Here is a 17,457-nt window from a genome sequence, read left to right as displayed (position 1 = left end):
TCTCCCTACACACCCCCTCTGACATAGCACCACTAAGACCACCATCATTTCCACCACCCAAAAATGGCCACAAATTAACACAGAGACTCTACCTTAACAAGGGAACCATTAATTAACACTCCCCGGTTAAGGCTTCGACTCTCTTAATAAGTCACAAGTTAATTTTCCTCCCATTTAACCAAATCAAACTTAACCTAACCTAACCTAACCTAACCTAAACTAACCTAACCTAACCTAACCTAACCTAACCTAACCTAACCTAACCTAACCTAACCTAACCGGCGATAAAAGAATGTATTTAGTTACGCCAGAGTCTCAGTGGAATTTGGACGCCATCTTGGATCACCAGCTGTTTGTGTATTGTATAGGTTAAGTGAGACAGTTATATACGTTCCCACATCACATCACTAGAAGTAACACCGCCACGATACAATAGAGTCTGGATAATTAAATTGGCTGGCTGGCTGACTGTCTGACTGTCTGACTTGCTGGCTGGCTGGCACGCTGGCTGACTATTAAGGTGGGTGGCTGGCTGAAGGGCTGGCACGCTGGCTGACTATTAAGGTGGGTGGCTGGCTGAAGGGCTGGCACGCTGGCTGACTATTAAGGTGGGTGGCTGGTTGAAGGGCTGGCACGCTGGCTGGGAGGGCCGTGTGGGGTCGACCCAGCACCACCTTCCTCACTCACACGTCTGCGCGCCGCCGTGCCGTCCACATCCCCCCCTCGTGCTGGTGAAACCCTCGTCACCTCCCTCAGTGCCCTCGTCTTCGTCCCCACGTCAGGAACTACACCCAGCAGGACGAGGAATACACACTACACCACATGTGTCTCTTAACTAGGACGTGACCCCCTGTGTGGTATTATTAGTGCAATAAATAAAAGTGCTTTTGGGTGGGTAAATACCGCTTTTGTTTTTTTACCAAAGTTTCCCCGAAAAAAGGACAACACAAAGGGATAAAAATTACAGTCATCTTTGATTTAAGAAGAAAAACAAGGCGGTAGGTTGAGAGCAGTGTGACAGTGACGGAAGTTCTGTCTCTCACAATATTTTAATCGTTGTTGGACTTGTGTAATTACTAAAGTAGTTACGCGTTTAAAGACGTTAGTTATTGAGGCGCAGTAGTAACATTATAACGTCACATGACAGTGGTAGTTGGCAGGAAAAGAAACGAGCAAACTAACGGACGAGGAAATAACTGGTGATAACAGAGATAAGTGACAACAAACGGTGAAGTGAAGACAGTGGAAGAGGAAGAACAATGATGATGACAGGCAGAGGAGCGGGTGTGGTACTGGTGGTGGGTGTGGTGTGGGTAGCAGCACTCATCCACACCATCCACGCCCAGGAGGGTCACATCCACTATGTCCGCGCTGACGAACTCAGAGGTGAGTACCACGATGTACTGTACTACAACGGCGGAGTGTGTCAGACCACAGCCGGGTATATTAGAACAGAGCAGCATACAGTAAAATACATTAAAATACAGTAATATACAGTAAAATACATTAAAATACAGTAATATACAGTAAAATACATTAAAATACAGTAATATACAGTAAAATACATCAAAATACAGTAATATACAGTAAAATACATCAAAATACAGTAATATACAGTAAAATACATCAAAATACATCAAAATACATCAAAATACAGTACAATGAGATAGAATACAACAGGATACATCAAATAAAGAAGAAGCCATCACACTACAGTACAATCTATCAAAATCCAAGAGAATAAATCAAAATTCAGTATAATACAGCAGGATACAGTAAGGTATGGGGGCCACAGGTGAGGAGAGGCCAGGAGGTACACCTTCACTAATTAATTAATCAAGAGTACACACTTTACCTCACCTGTGTACTACTGTTCATCCTTGTACTGTACATGTCGCCTGGTGTACACGCTCCTGGGCGACTGTGTGTGTGTGTGTGTGTGTGTGTAATCAGTATAACTTCCACAAATATACAGTTCAGAGTTAACCAATATAACACAATAGCCTGTCACATAATACAATAGTTTACAATACAATACTCCATTCCTATTAGACCCATTCCTATTAGACCCATTCCTAATAGGTCTCCATTCCCAATAGGCCGTGTTTCTAATATGGTTTACTGGACAAACTTCCCAGACGCATCCATTAACTTTGGGATTTATTCGGCCTGGCCCAATTAGGTTAGGTTTGATTAGGATACGTTAGGTTAGGTTAGGACAGGACAGTCAGACAACACACACACACACACACACACACACAGCAAAAACTAAAACTATCGTTCTTAATGTTACGTCAATAGGTGAACAAATTCTACTGCAACATGACATAGGCGCTATATGTGTGTGTGTGTGTGTGTGTGTGTGTGTGGTGACAACATTTCGCTGGGAGAGTTTCGGTAACATCAATGGTGAAACTAGTCCATAAGAGAGTGATGGTGACAGTGTGTTTGGTGAACTGTAGGTGTGGTGAGAGGGTGGGAGTGGGAGTGGAGAGGGTGGGGGAGATTGGGAGTGAGTGGGCGAGATAGAGGGAATGAGTGGCGTGTGTGTGGTACAGGTAGGTGGCGTGTGTGGGGTACAGGTAGGTGGCGTGTGTGGGGTACAGGTAGGTGGCGTGTGTCAGGTGAGAGAGTTACGTATAGGCTCGCCATTGCCACGGTCTTAGGAAACGGTGTTGACGTGTACCTGAGGGCGTGTGTGTGTACCTGAGGGCGTGTGTGTGTGTACCTGAGGGCGTGTGTGTGTACCTGAGGGTGCGTGTGTGTGTACCTAAGGGCGTACCCTCAGGCGCGCCTCTCTAAACACTTACACTTCAACGACCATTACTTAACACTACCACAAGGGGATCAGGTGTTACTTAAGAGGCTGTTCCTGTTAAGTTAATGTTATGGTCTTCAGTCATAATAGCTATATATGTGAAAGACATATTATAAAACTATACAAGTGACTAAGACATATATGAACATAACAAAGACTTTATTTAGACACAAGTGACTCTCTCTCTCTCTCTCTCTCTCTCTCTCTCTCTCTCTCTCTCTCTCTCAGACATCTTAACTTCCTGGACATTACGTAGCCATAAATAAACAGTTGCAAATACAGGATAGATACATACCCTCTCCCCTTCCCCTCCCATTTCCCTTCCCTTTCCCCTCTCCCTCCTTCCATTCCTCTATCCCCTCCCCATATACCTTACCTTCCTTACCCCTTCCCTATCCCCCCCCCTCACCTCACCCCTCCCCTCCTCTCCCATGCCCCTATTAGCCGTGGACTGGCCGCAGTTTATCAACCATCACCCAATTACTCACGTGTGTCGTTAACCTAGGATCGTTAGTAACCAAACTGAGGGTAGTTAGACAGACCACGCTAACCATCATTACTACTTCTCAATGCTCGTTAGTCTTAGTGTATACTCTGAGGTTAGGTTAGGTTAGGTTAGGTTAGGTTAGGTTAGGTTAGGTTAGGTACGTGTCAGTCTATCAAGAGCGGTGGAGGAGGAAGATGGAGAAGAGGAGGAAGGAAGGAGGAAAAGATGGAAGAGGAGGAACAGGAAGAAGAGAATAAGAGGGATGATACACACACACACACACACACACACACACACACAGTTCACCAGGTGTTGCAGGTGTACAGTCACAGCGTTACTTCACCGCCATCTTTCCCACAGTTCTCTACCACCAAGACAATGCTCTTAAGGGAACGACCACAAAAAACGGAGTGTGGGTTGGTCGCCTTTCTTCCGGCGTCTTGTTATGAGTTTTAATACTTCACAACTCTCCCTTTCATAGCTTTGTCTGTCTGTGTCTGTATGTGTCTGTGTCTGTGTGTGTCTGTCTGTGTGTGTCTGTGTGTGTGTGTGTCTGTGCGTCTGTGTGTCTGTGCGTCTGTGTGTGCTGTGTGTGTCTGTGTGTCTGTCTCTCCTTTTTGTCTTGTTTTTAGTAATTTCCTCTCTCTCTCTCTCTCTCTCTCTCTCTCTCTCTCTCTCTCTCTCTCTCTCTCTCTCTCTCTACAATGGCCTCGTGACTAAACAAGACTTAAGTAAACAACAAACAAACAAACACAAAAAAATTAAAGAAAATACAATTCCCTAGAACACCTGTGATCATAAAAAGTAATTATCCAGGTGCCTAATTAACCACATATAGCGAGACAGGTATTGCACTGACGGGTAATCAGACAGGTGTTAGTTAATTAAGAGGTAATTACTCACCTGCTAGGCCACCAACAGGTAATTAGACAGATACTGCAGTAATTAAATCATGCACAATTACTAATTAGACAGGTGTGCAAATATATCAAGATAATGTAATTAGTAGCCTACAGGTGTTCTCATAGTAGGGATGGGGATAGGTACAGTGGGGTGTGGGGAGTGGGGATATCCCAAAGTAGGGGTGGCATCCTCCCCCCTCTGAACTGGGCTTCCTTCTCTTCCCCTCCACGCTAGAGGTCCTCCTTATCCTGTATTTCTCCCGTTCCTTCACTTATGTTTCTTCGCCTTCCTTCCCTTCCTCTGTCTCTTATCTTCCTCCCTCCCCCCACCCTCATAAACCCACTCAATCTCTCCCCCTCACCTCCCTCACCCCGGCTCGTGCACACACCAACAATACTGCCACACCTTGCATCACCCCCTCGCCTCCTCCTCCCTCACCGTGGGAACACAGGGAGTGAGGTACTAATCCACTCCCTCTGGTGTCAACACAACCACCTCACACCCCTCCAAGACTCCTAGTAGACTCCTAATCCTAGTAGCCTCATAAGCCGCTTGGGTAGGTCAAAATTTTCTATTATGGAGGAAGAAAACTCGTAAACATTTTCTCTACCTTCCCCCCCCCGCCCCCCTCCCTCCCTCCCTCCCTCCCTCCTTCTGACGGCAGCTGATCTGTAAACGTCACTCCCACTCCTCATTACGGGCGATATTTTTATCTCTATCGGGAGATCAGAGACACTGGGAGATAATCAACCTGTCTCATAATTATTCTCAGTGAAAGGTAAACTCTATACCTGTGTCATGTATACCTGTACAGCGATGCTTTTTTGTTTTCTATCTTAAATCTTTCGTTAAGTGAGACGTGGTGTTTGTGTTCTGCTGGATGGAGGTTTTGTTCGATGATCTTTTGTTATTTTGTTGACATTTGGAGCTTTTGTTCAGGTATTTTATTTATTTGTTTCGTTTCTTAGGGGAAATCTGGATAAATTTGAGATGGATTTTTTTTTATTAGTAACTGTATTGGATTCTCTCTCTCTCTTTCTCTCTCTAACAACAGAATGTCGCCGACTCACTCACACACACATACTTTCACAATTAGTTAACCTTTGTAAATATTACCTGACAAGAACACCTGTAATTATGACATTTTAAGAACACCTGTTGATAAAAGCTCTCAGAGAGGTACACAGTCTTGACCTATTGTGAACACCTGTTGAAATTAACTTCTAAACACACCTGTACACATGACCCTTTCTGCTACAGCTGTCAAGGAAAGCCACCAATAAGAACATCTGGCTCGACTCTTTTTGTAAATAGCCTTTCAAGTCAATATATAGACATAACCCGTACTGCTGTCTAGTGAGGCAAGCTGAGACACCTGTAAGAACTGCTGTCTAGTTCACAGGTGTCTAAGTAACAGCCAAGAACACCTGTAATCATAAATCCATGACGTTACGCAGATGTCAACTCAACACCTGCAAGGATCACATGTGTTTGTACATGTAAATTATTCCAAATGACATGACAGAGAAGTAGTGACATGACAAGTAAGTAATGACATGACAAGGAAGTGTCGTACCATGAAAATAAGTTCACATGACATCTGCTTATGAATCAAAGGCAGTCAAGGAAGTGTCATGACATTCACACGTGACAGTGCAGCATGACAAGGAAATAACACAGCTGAGATGACTTGATGATTCTTCCTCTTGTGTGTGTGTGTGTGTGTGTGTGTGGGTGGGTGAGTGTGTGTGTGTGTGTGTGTGTATGTTGGTATGATATAACACTGCTATACCCTATATTATACTCCATTCAGGACCCCTCCACATAAACTGATCTCCCTCCCCCCTTCCTTCCCCCCTCCCTCTATACATATGCATCACAATCCCTCTTTCTTCCCTCCCTTCCCTCCTTCCCTTCCTTCCTTCCTTCCTTCCTTCCTTTCTTCCCTTCTTGACATTCACTTCTTTCCTCCTTCCCTTCCCTTTCCTTCTCCTCCCTGCCCCTTCCCCTGTCTCGATCCTCTTCCCTTCTCCATTTCTTCCCCCTTTCCCCTCCCCTCCTCGACCCTACAGAGTACACCATCATTACTATTTGTAGCGGTGCAGGCGAACTACCCACTAACAACCTCGTCCCCCGGAGCTTAATGGCCGCTGTAGGCTGTGTCCGTGATGTGGGCGTAGTGTTGTGAGTCTTTTGTTGCCCACAGCCCTTGTAACCACGTCAGAAACACCTGTTGTATCCACGTCGAAAACAGCTGATGTAACTACGTCAGAAACACACCCACGATTCCGCCACCAGCGTCTTGGGGTTATAAACATCGTAATGGAACACCTTCAATAAATAACAGGGAGGAGGTTTAAAGAATGGAACAGCTTAAATAAATAACAGGGAGGTGATTTAGAGGATATAACAGCTTAAATAAATAACGGGAAGGGGGTTTAGAGGATGGAACAGCTTAGATAAATAACAGGAAGGTGATTTAGAGGCTGGAGCGGCTTAAATAAATAACGGAGGTGGTTTAGAAGATGGAACAGCTTCAATAAATAACAGGGAGGAGGTTTAGAGGATGGAAAAGCTTAGATGAATAACAGGGAGGTAGTATAGTGGTTGGAATAGTAAAAATAAATATGAGGGAGGGGGTCTAGTGGATGGAACAGCGTAAATAGAGGAAGAAGAGGTGGAAAGGTTGAGTGGAACAGCATGATTGTCGTGTTGTGTGGCGTAAGAGAGGTGGTGGATGGGGAGGACTCTAGCATACCTCCCTCCCTCAGGCTGTTGCTGCCATGAATGGTGGAGGAACACATGAACTTACCTCTGCGTGGGCGTGTCTCTCTCTCTCTCTCTCTCTCTCTCTCTCTCTCTCTCTCTCTCTCTCTCTCTCTCCTCTCTCTCTCTCTCTCTCATTCTTTTTCTCGTCATCCTTTATTTTTCTTTTCTCCTTCCTCCTCCTCCTCCATCAGAGGGCAACGTAAGGGGAGGGGGGAAGGAAAAAAGGAGGAAAGGAGTATAAGAAGAGGGAGGAGGAGGACTGGGGAGACAATAGGTGGAAGGGAAGAAGAAGGGAAGAAAAGGGGGAGAGGAAGAGGTGGTGGTAGGAGGCCCTCAACACGCAGGGGTGAGGGATATTTCGTGGGTCAGCTCCCCTCACCTCCCTCACCATACTTGCCCCTCACCATCACCACCTCCTCCCTATCCCACCACCTCCTCACCATCACCACCTCCCTCACCATCACCTCCCTCACACATCACACCCCCTCACCATCACCACCTCCCTCACCATCACCACCTCCTCACCATCACCACCTCCTCACCATCACCACCCCTCCCCTCCTCCTCATATCTCACCCCGCCCCTGACGCTGGAGTAACACCCAGGTTGTGGCAGGGAATGTGGGAGGCACTAGACTGTCAGCAGGGAATGTGGGAGGCACTAGACTGTCAGCAGGGAATGTGGGAGGCACTAGACTGTCAGCAGGGAATGTGGGGTGCCGCGTCGATATATTAGCGAAAGGAACTAGGTAGTGAAAGTTACCTAAATGATACAAAGTGTGTGTGTGTGTGTGTGTGTGAGCAGGACCGCATAGGATGCCTAACACTATAATTGTGGAAGGATTAAATACCAGTATAAGACAGAAATAAGACTCCTGTGGTTATAAGAATGTGTGAAAGGAACTCATGACAGGAAGAGCGCGACGAGGAGTAGAAGGATTTTATGTTTATGAGAATAAGGACCCCGGAGGCAGGAGGATCAGTGAAAGGAACCATTGTTATGACATTTGGTGTTTAGGACTCAAAGGACTAGGGGCCTCCAGAGAGAGGTAAATCCCCCGAGGATATGAATACTTGTGAAAGGATCCCAGCTCATGAGAGACGTCGTGTGAGAGGTGAAGAATATTATGCTCAGGAGGCGGACCCCTTAACTCCTACACGACGCCCCACAGATGTTGACTGTTGCCTTTAGGTGGACCTCGAGTGCTAGGAGGAGGAGGAGGTGTGAGGGTCCTATTATATGTAACACGGGTAGGAGACGAAGGATCTATGCCCAGGAGGAGGAGAAGGACTCTTTAAGCTTACTAGGAGAGAGGAAATGGGGCGGTGATGGGGTGAAGGTGTCTGGCTGTCAGCTTCAGAGAAAATACAAAATCGGCTGACATTATCGTTGTTCCCGTCAGCCACCTATCCCTTGAGGCTTCCTCGGCCTATGTTCACTGTGAGCTCACCTGAGGGGTGACATTCACCAGGTGCTAATTACCTTCACTAGCCCCCTCGAGGGCAATCTAAAAATAAATCTTCACGTTTGCTACACTTGTAATTAAAAATATAATGTTGTTTATAGTCTGGGCGAACAGTGTGTGTGTGTGTGTGTGTGTGTGTGTGTTGCACTGAGACCCCTGTACACTTTCTAGTCCCATCCCCTCCTCCTTCTCTCCCTCTTAGGTGAGTGGGAAAATAAGAGGGGGGGGGGAGGGCTGTAGGTCGGGAGTGAGAGGAGTGAGTTGGGCGACAAGGCATTTCCACAAGCACACACACTGTCCGCAGCAGTCCTCCCACGACCAGTTCTAGCCTGCCCCGTGTGGGTCCACTCTCCCTCTCTGCATCATGGTGGAGGGAGAGATTGATTTTCTCTCCCTTCCCTCTCCTCCCTTTACCCCCTACTCTCTTATATGGAATTTATAATTATCTGATTGACCTCAAGTATCTGGCAACACGACCTTCCTTGACCTCTAACCTCCCTGACCTCCTTGCTGTACCTGTCAGTTGACCAAATTTTCGAGAATATTTCCCGCAGTGGTTATTATTATTATTATTATTATTATTACTATTATTAATTATTTTCTTTGTATGGAAATGTAAGGACAGACAGGCAGACAGAAAAGTTGAGAACTTTATCGTTTTGATAATAATTGCAAATAAATTTCTAATACGTGTTACACATCAAATTACATTAAACAATATTGCAAATTTAGAAGTTATTACACTTTAAATTACTTACTAACACAGGGTTACAAGCTCTAAGATTCAGATTACTTAGAAAACTTACATTAGTAGTGTACTTTAGGGCCAATTAGTACTTAAGGGCCGACCTTACTTAGTTGGGTACTTGTGGTACTTGTGACTTGATATTGGCGCCAACAAAGTGTGAGTGTGTGTGTGTGTGTTTTGGCTGGGCTGCAGCTAAAGGTGGTTACCGTCCTGTAGGGTGTGTGTGTTTTGGCTGGGCTGCAGCTAAAGGTGGTTACCGTCCTGTAGGGTGTGTGTGTTTTGGCTGGGCTGCAGCTAAAGGTGGTTACCGTCCTGTAGGGTGTGTGTGTTTTGGCTGGGCTGCAGCTAAAGGTGGTTACCGTCCTGTAGGGTGTGGTGTTGTGGCTGGGCTGCAGCTAAAGGTGGTTACCATGAGATTATTATTGTGTTTGGCTGGGCTGCAGCTAAAAGGTGGTTACCGTCCTGTAGGGTGTGTGTGTTTTGGCTGAGCCTTGCAGCTAAAATTAGTTACCGTCTATGGGGTGTGTGTGTTTTGGCTGGGCTGCAGCTAAGGTAGTTACATCCTGTAGGGGTGTGTGTGTGTTTTGGCTGGGCTGCAGCTAAAAGGCCTGGGCTCGGCAGCAGGGTGTGTGTGTTTGGCTGGGCTGCAGCTAAAGGTAGTTACCGTCCTGTAGGGTGTGTGTGTTTGGCTGGGCTGCAGCTAAAGGTGGTTGCAAATCCTGTAGGGTGTGTGTGTTTTGGCTGGGCTGCAGCTAAAATTGATTGCAAATCCTGTAGGGTGTGTGTGTGTTTAATGCTGGGCTGCAGCTAAAGGTGGTTACCGTCTGGCAAGTTAATGTTGTGTTTGGTTCGTGTGTTCATTTTTGGTTCAGCCGTTCATCTTGCTTTGGTGGAAGTTCACCAGAGCGAACTTCGGTGTTGAACTGTTCCCGATGTTGCTGAACAGATGATAGAGAAAGCTGGTTTCTGAGGAGGTTTAGTGGAGATGAGCGCAATTGTATTGCCTTGTACCCTTTGGCCGCACGTACATTTGTAGTGGAGAAAATTCGGTCCAGTATTTATAAAAGGTTTTGACATCTTTTAATGGGGTGGAGCTTCGTCCAAAGCTTGGTGGTGGCAGCTTGCTGGTGTTTTGTTTGCATTCATCTCCCAGAAAGATCTCGGAAGAGCTTTCTGAAACAACTGTAAACTTGGCGTTGGAGTCTGGGGGCAGGTATGACATGCTTAGACGGTTTATTGACAGATTTACTGTCACTTGAGGTCTGCATACAAGTGGGCATTCGTTTTGAGTGTCATCTCCTGGAGTCTCGGGGGTTGTGTCACTGGGCCCGTGTCCAAAGAAGTGACCATTGAGCAACACTTCATAGGCATTTCTTAACTCTTGAAAAAGTTTTTGTGGCTTTAGGGTCGTTGGGGTTCTTGTCTGGATGGCGTCGTCGAAGAGAGCCAGACTAAGGTACACTCCTATCGGATCTCTGTTTCGGAAGCGTTAAAAGTAACTCCAGTGTTTTCCACGGGAAGTCATTTTAGATTATTTATCAGGTGTCAATTCAAACGAGTTATTAGGTAGCGTGAAATTCACGGTCTACTTGCAAAAAACCTTCCCAAGATACACAGGTTAGATTTCCAAATACAGTATAATATAGGACATTCAGATGGTGAAGATACTGTAACGTCGCTTGGTGATGGGGTCAGATGTGAGGATAGTTTGAAGTATGTAGTGAGGATAGTTTGATGTGTGTAGTGAGGATAGTTTGATGTATGTAGTGAGGATAGTTTGATGTGTGTAGTGAGGATAGTTTGATGTATGTAGTGAGGATAGTTTGATGTGTGTAGTGAGGATAGTTTGAAGTGTGTAGTGAGGATAGTTTGATGTGTGTAGTGAGGATAGTTTGAAGTGTATAGTGAGGATAGTTTGAAGTGTATAGTGAGGATAGTTTGATGTATGTAGTGAGGATAGTTTGATGTGTGTAGTGAGGATAGTTTGATGTGTGTAGTGAGGATAGTTTGATGTATGTAGTGAGGATAGTTTGATGTGTATAGTGAGGATAGTTTGATGTGTGTAGTGAGGATAGTTTGATGTATGTAGTGAGGATAGTTTGAAGTGTATAGTGAGGATAGTTTGAAGTGTATAGTGAGGATCGTTTGATGGAGTGAAGGATAGTTTGAAGCAAAGTAGAGGATAGTTTGAAGTGAAGAGGATATTGATGTGTGTAGAGTGATAGTTTGATGGTGGAGATGGTTTTGAAGTGTAGTGGATAGTTTGATGTGTGTAGTGAGGATAGTTTGATGTGTGTAGTGAGGATAGTTTGATGTATGTAGTGAGGATAGTTTGATGTGTATAGTGAGGATAGTTTGATGTGTGTAGTGAGGATAGTTTGATGTATGTAGTGAGGATAGTTTGAAGTGTATAGTGAGGATAGTTTGAAGTGTATAGTGAGGATCGTTTGATGGAGTGAAGGACAAAGCCCCCTAGGATGAAGAGCCCAAGGACTAAAGTCCCCCAGGAGAAATAATGATATTTTTTTTTAATTATTATTTTTTTCTTTTTTTTGTTTATGAACACTTCTCTAACCTAACCTAACCTAACCTTCGGGAATTTTGTTATAGTTATAAAGAAGTATACAAGGAATGTTTATTTAATCTTCAATGACGTGTTTTGTCTACTGGGGTAATTACTCCCCTGACGGTCAGTGACCTGACTGGGCCCTCGGGTCACCTCAGTAAATACAGAATGAACATGAAGGTAAAATATGTCGTCTTTTTTCTGTTCTATTTATTTAATAATGTTATATAACTAAATTGAATGAGTTATAATATTTTAATTATTTAAATTGTAATAATTTAATATTTAAATCTATATATTTTTAATATTTCTAATGACTCTCTCTAATATAAAAAGTGTGTGTGTGTACGTGAGTGAAGTGTGTGTGTACGTGAGTGAAGTGTGTGTGTACGTGAGTAAAGTATGTGTGTACGTGAGTGAAGTGTGTGTGTTCGTAGTTTTGGTGTGTCGTGATTGTGGGGCGTGTGTGTGTGTGTGTGTGTGTGTGTGTGTGTGTGTGTGTGTGTGTGTTTATACGTGATTACAGATTATTTATGTGATTGTAGTCTGTGTACACCACACAATTACGCCCATGGACAGTTCATAGCTCTATGACACATCATCACTATAGTTCACATATCACTACACATCATTATAGTTCACATCATCACTATAGTTCACATATCACTACTCATCATTATAGTTCACATCAATACTATAATTCACATCACTATAGTTCACATCATCACTACACAGTTCGTGGCATCATGACACATCATCACTATAGTTCACTTCATCACTACACAGTCTGCAAGTAATCATGACACATCACTATAGTTCACATCATCACTACACAGTTCGTGGCATCATGACACATCATCACTATAGTTCACATCATCACTACACAGTTCGTAGCATCATGACACATCGTCACTATAGTTCACATCATCACTACACAGTTCGTAGCATCATGACACATCATCACTATAGTTCACATCATCACTACACAGTTCGTAGCATCATGACACATCATCACTATAGTTCACAGCATCACTACACAGTTCGTGGCATCATGACACATCATCACTCTAGTCCACATCATCACTATATAGTTCATGGCATTATGACACATTATCACTATAGCTCACTTCATCACTACACAGTTCGTAGCATCATGACACATCATCACTATAGTTCACAGCATCACTACACAGTTAACATCATCACTAAACATAAACTAAAGTTCCATCATCACTACACAGTTAACATCATCACTAAAGTTCCATCATCATTATATAGATCATAGCATCATGAAACATCATCACTAAGGTTCACATCATCACTATAGTTCACAGCATCACTACACAGTTAACATCATCACTAAAGTTCTATCATCACTGTATAGTTCATAGCTTCATGAAACATCATCACTATAGTTCACATCATAACTATGGTTCACGTCATCACTACACAGTTAACATCATCACTAAACATATCACTAAAGTTCCAACCTCATTGAACCTCTTACTACATTCTTTCACAGGATTCTGAATCAACCTGGTCCCTTTATCATATATCTATAAAACAATTATATTTATTAAAATGGAAGATCAGCGCCAAAAATTCCTCCAAGAAGCTACCAGCCAACTCCGTCACATGGACGACGAGCTGACACAAGCTTACACAAATATAAGTTGTGTAAGGGTTGTGGGTTTCGGGGTGAGTCTAGAGATTCCCTCCAACACAAACTTAGACTTTGTGTTGGATAAATTGGCTGATCTAGAATACCTCCGAAATAATAACACTACGGTGGTTAAAGCATGTATCTACCTACGACAAGAGGTAAAAAAGTTGACAGATATCCCAGACAAAGGGATAATGTTTTACTACTCTGCCTTGAGCGGAAAACAAACTAAGAAGGGATACGAAACATTTCAATATGTGGTGTATCCTCCATTGGAGTTGTTCAAGTTCAAGATATTGTTTACAAAAGAACAATTTGACACAGAAACGTTGAAGATTTGCCATAATTTCTGTACCAAGGCGCTGGCGAAAGTCAACAAGCACCTGGGCATCTGCCCCACTATGGGTAACGCTCCCCAGGCTGTCGCCGCCGAGGTCGCTCCCCAGGCTGTCACCACCGAGGTCGCTCCCCAGGCTGAGGTCGCTCCCCAGGCTGTCGCCTCCGAAGACACTTCCCAGGAGGTCGCCTCCGAAGACGCTTCCCAGGAGGTCGCCTCCGAAGACGCTTCCCAGGAGGTCGCCTCCGAAGACGCTTCCCAGGAGGTCGCCTCCGAAGACGCTTCCCAGGAGGTCGCCTCCGAAGACGCTTCCCAGGAGGTCGCCTCCGAAGACGCTTCCCAGGAGGTCGCCTCAGGCCCTTCCCGGAGGTCTCGCCTCCGAAGGCGCTTCCCAGGAGGTCGCCTGAAGACGCTTCCAGAGGTCGCCTCCGAAGACGCTTCCCAGGAGGTCGCCCGAAGACGCCTTCCAGGAAGTCGCCGCCGAAGACGACCCGCCGCAGGTCGCCCGGGACGCTTCCCAGGAAGTCGCCTCCAAGACGAATCCCAGGAGGTCGCCTCCGAAGACGCTTCCCAGGAAGTCGCCAAGACGCTTCCCAGGAAGTCGCCGCCGAAGACGCTTCCCAGGAGGTCGCCTCCGGCGAGCTTCGCTCAAGACGCGCTTCCCAGGAAGTCGCCTCCGGACGACGCTTCCCAGGAGGTCGCCTCCGAAGACGCTTTCCCAGGAGGTCGCCCTCCGAAGACGCTTCCCAGGAGGTCGCCTCCGGCGCCCCAGGAAGTCGCCTAAGACGCCCGCGGGTCGCCGCCGAAGACGAACCCAGGAAGTCGCCGCCAAACGTGACGAATCCCAGGAGGTCGCCCGACGCTCCCAGGAAGTCGCCGCCAAAGACGCTTCCCAGGAAGTCGCCGCCGAAGACGCTTCCCAGGAGGTCGCCTCCAAGACGCCCAGGAAGTCGCCTCCCGAAGACGCTTCCCAGGAAGTCGCCGCGAAGACGCTTCCAGGAGGTCGCCCCGAGACGCTCCAGAAGTCGCTCAAAGACGCTCCAGGAAGTCGCCCAAGACGCTTCCCAGGAAGTCGCCGCCAAAGACGCTTCCCAGGAAGTCGCCGCCAAGACGCTTCCCAGGAAGTCGCCGCCGAAGACGCTTCCCAGGAGGTCGCCGCCGAGCGCTTCCAGGAAGTCGCCGCCGAAGACGCTTCCCAGGAAGTCGCCGCCGAACCTTCCCAGTCGCCGCCGAAGAGCTAGTCCTTCCAGGAAGTCGCCGCCGAACGCTTCCCAGGAAGTCGCCGCCGAAGACGCCTTCAGGAAGTCGCCGCCAGGCCTTCCCAGGAAGTCACGCTTCCAGGCGCGAAGTCGCCGCCGAAGACGCTTCCCAGGAAGCGCCGCCGAACCTTCCCAGGAGTCCGCCGAACACTTTGAAGTCGCCGCCGAAGACGCTTCCAGGAACCGGTCCCAGCCCCATCGCCAGCGCTTCCCGGCGCCCGGGGTCGCCATTAAGGACGCTCCTCGGGCGGTTGCCGCCATGGAAGCTCCCAAGGTGGTGCCCCGTAAAGCTGCTGCCCAACAGGCCCGGGCCAATAAGCCTCACCAGGCCAAGAAAACCTTGGGCCCACAAACAAACAGAGTTGCAGAAGCCCGTAAAGCCGCTGCCCAACAGTCCCGGGCCATGGCCAAGGCTTACCGCCTGAAAACTTTTGTCAAATCAAAGTGATTTTTAATCACCATTGTTTTTAAGTAAACTAAAAATAAAGTATAATATAATGTTATTTGTATGATTACTCCATAAAAATACTTGTAGAGCAAATCCTGCCGACAACTCTTACTGCACTAATGTCACATATATACAGGATTGGTAATACCTGGGTATAACACTTTAAAATAACCAAACTCTCCCACAAAAAACAAAACACTGGCCAGGTTCTTTTTTTGTCTTGCTTTCCAGGCATTTTCTTAGTTATCGCCAAGAATACCAGGGATAAGACCTTTGTGTGTGTGTGTGTGTGTGTGTGTGTGAGTGAGAGAGAGAAAGAGATAAATGTTAAAATTCTCTTCGTCTCTCATTAGTAAAAACAATATTTGGGTTCATCATAAAGTTTGTTTCCAAAGGTTAAATAGTATCGTGATGTTACTGGTTCATCCTGCCATTTTCTCTATATTTTATTCAGTCAAGGCACGAATATATTTTATGCTTAGGTTAGGTTATAGTAATTACAAAAACAATGTCAAAGATGATTTTTTTTAACGTGGCCACCAACCTCCCCTTATAGCTACACCTTTTCCACCATTGTACTACCTTACTATCCTAACACAAAAGAAACTATCCTAGCTGAGTTAGTTAAACGGCAGGTTTATGTGGCATTCAGGGATTGTTGCCTCATTGTCAATATCTGCGACTGTTGTTGGCCGGTGATCTCGTTCCCCAGAGGCAAAGTATTGCAGCTCTAAGCAGAGAGGACAGGTGATATCTCAATCATGTTGTAACGTGACTTCTAGATTGCTGCTTCTGTTTAGATAACACCTCGGCCAATCATGCGGGGAAGCATCTTGAACTTGGTCCCATCCCACCGGAGGTTGTGAACACCAGTGGATTGAAGCTACTCTGATCAACATTCTGATTTCTCTTTGACTGTGCACTGTTCTTGTTGCTCTCGTTCATCTTGTGTGCAGCCTTGAGAGACAGGTTATGGTGACATGCGACCATGGAGTCAAATATCCTGACATCAAGGAAGGACAGAAGGCTCCTTGTCCCCATGCTCTGAATTCTCGAGCATTGGCGTTCACACGGGCATCGTGAGATGTGTTGGAAGTCCTGTGATGGAGATTCTCACCGCCCAATGGAAGGAGGATCGGTTCCACCTTGACGTGGCAGATTTCCTTCAGAATATTCACTGTGAGATCCCTTACTTCGTCATGCCTTGTGCATATGAAGCCCCTTATTGCACACCATGACGTGGCCGATATCGTAGGATGAGCCACACACACATTGGGTTGGTATATCTTCTACTGGTGTCTGTAAATTCTTGTTTGTTAAAGCTGAAGCCCTTTTCTCTTATCGATAACATTGTTAGCCAATTCGATACACACCCACCTCCTGTGCTCTAGCTACTCATTTTTTCTGAAGTTCACTGACAATTCCTTCATCAGTTATTGAAGCTTATGACTTTGGGTATGCTGCTGCCCTGTCGGAATGGAAAGTCGAAACTTGTTTAATTCGTTCTCTTCCTTTTCCTCTTTTTACTTTCTCTTCTTTTTACTCTTGTTCTTCTCTTTCTTTTCCTCTTTTTTCTTTCTTTTCTTTTTCTTCTTTTTTCTTCTTCTTTTCTTTCTTCTCTTCTTTATTATTGCTGTGCTGCTGAGAGTTACAAGTTGTGATGTTTCGTCCCTGCTCCACTTACACGAGTTCAGTTAAAATATTATGAAAACGTATTTTTTAGGGTTCAAATTAAAGAATATAAATTTTTTTTAAGGGATTCAAATGTCAAAATGACGAATATAAGTATTTTTAGGGGTTCAAAGTATAGAAAGTATGAATAATTATATTTTTTGCTCTAACTCTACCTTTGATATTTGTTTCTAATTCTAAATAAATTGTCTAATTCTATCTTTACATTTGATTAAACAGCTTGTACACCTTAAACAAATTCACGCCTAGGTGGCCCGAGTGCCTGCCATCTTCGTTACACAAGGGGCAACCATTATTATTGC

At 45.5% G+C, this 17,457-nt stretch overlaps 1 protein-coding gene across 1 annotated transcript in view; it reads left to right on the top strand.

Moving 5' to 3' along the window:
• The first annotated feature begins 669 nt into the window (after positions 1–669).
• Positions 670–17,457, top strand: part of LOC121877399 (U-scoloptoxin(16)-Er13a-like) — a 41,969-nt gene continuing 25,181 nt past the window's right edge. Inside the window, exon 1 of the mRNA XM_042383146.1 lies at positions 670–1,386. Within this exon, the coding sequence (XP_042239080.1) occupies positions 1,260–1,386 (127 nt within the window). The 5' untranslated portion in view covers positions 670–1,259. The remainder of the gene's footprint in view (positions 1,387–17,457) is intronic.

Source organism: Homarus americanus, unplaced genomic scaffold (genome assembly GCF_018991925.1).
Source record: "Homarus americanus isolate GMGI-L3 unplaced genomic scaffold, GMGI_Hamer_2.0 scaffold367, whole genome shotgun sequence".
NCBI classification, from domain to species: Eukaryota; Metazoa; Arthropoda; class Malacostraca; order Decapoda; family Nephropidae; genus Homarus; species Homarus americanus.
Note: the sequence above shows the minus strand (reverse complement) of the source record. Positions and strands in the feature narration are given on the sequence as shown.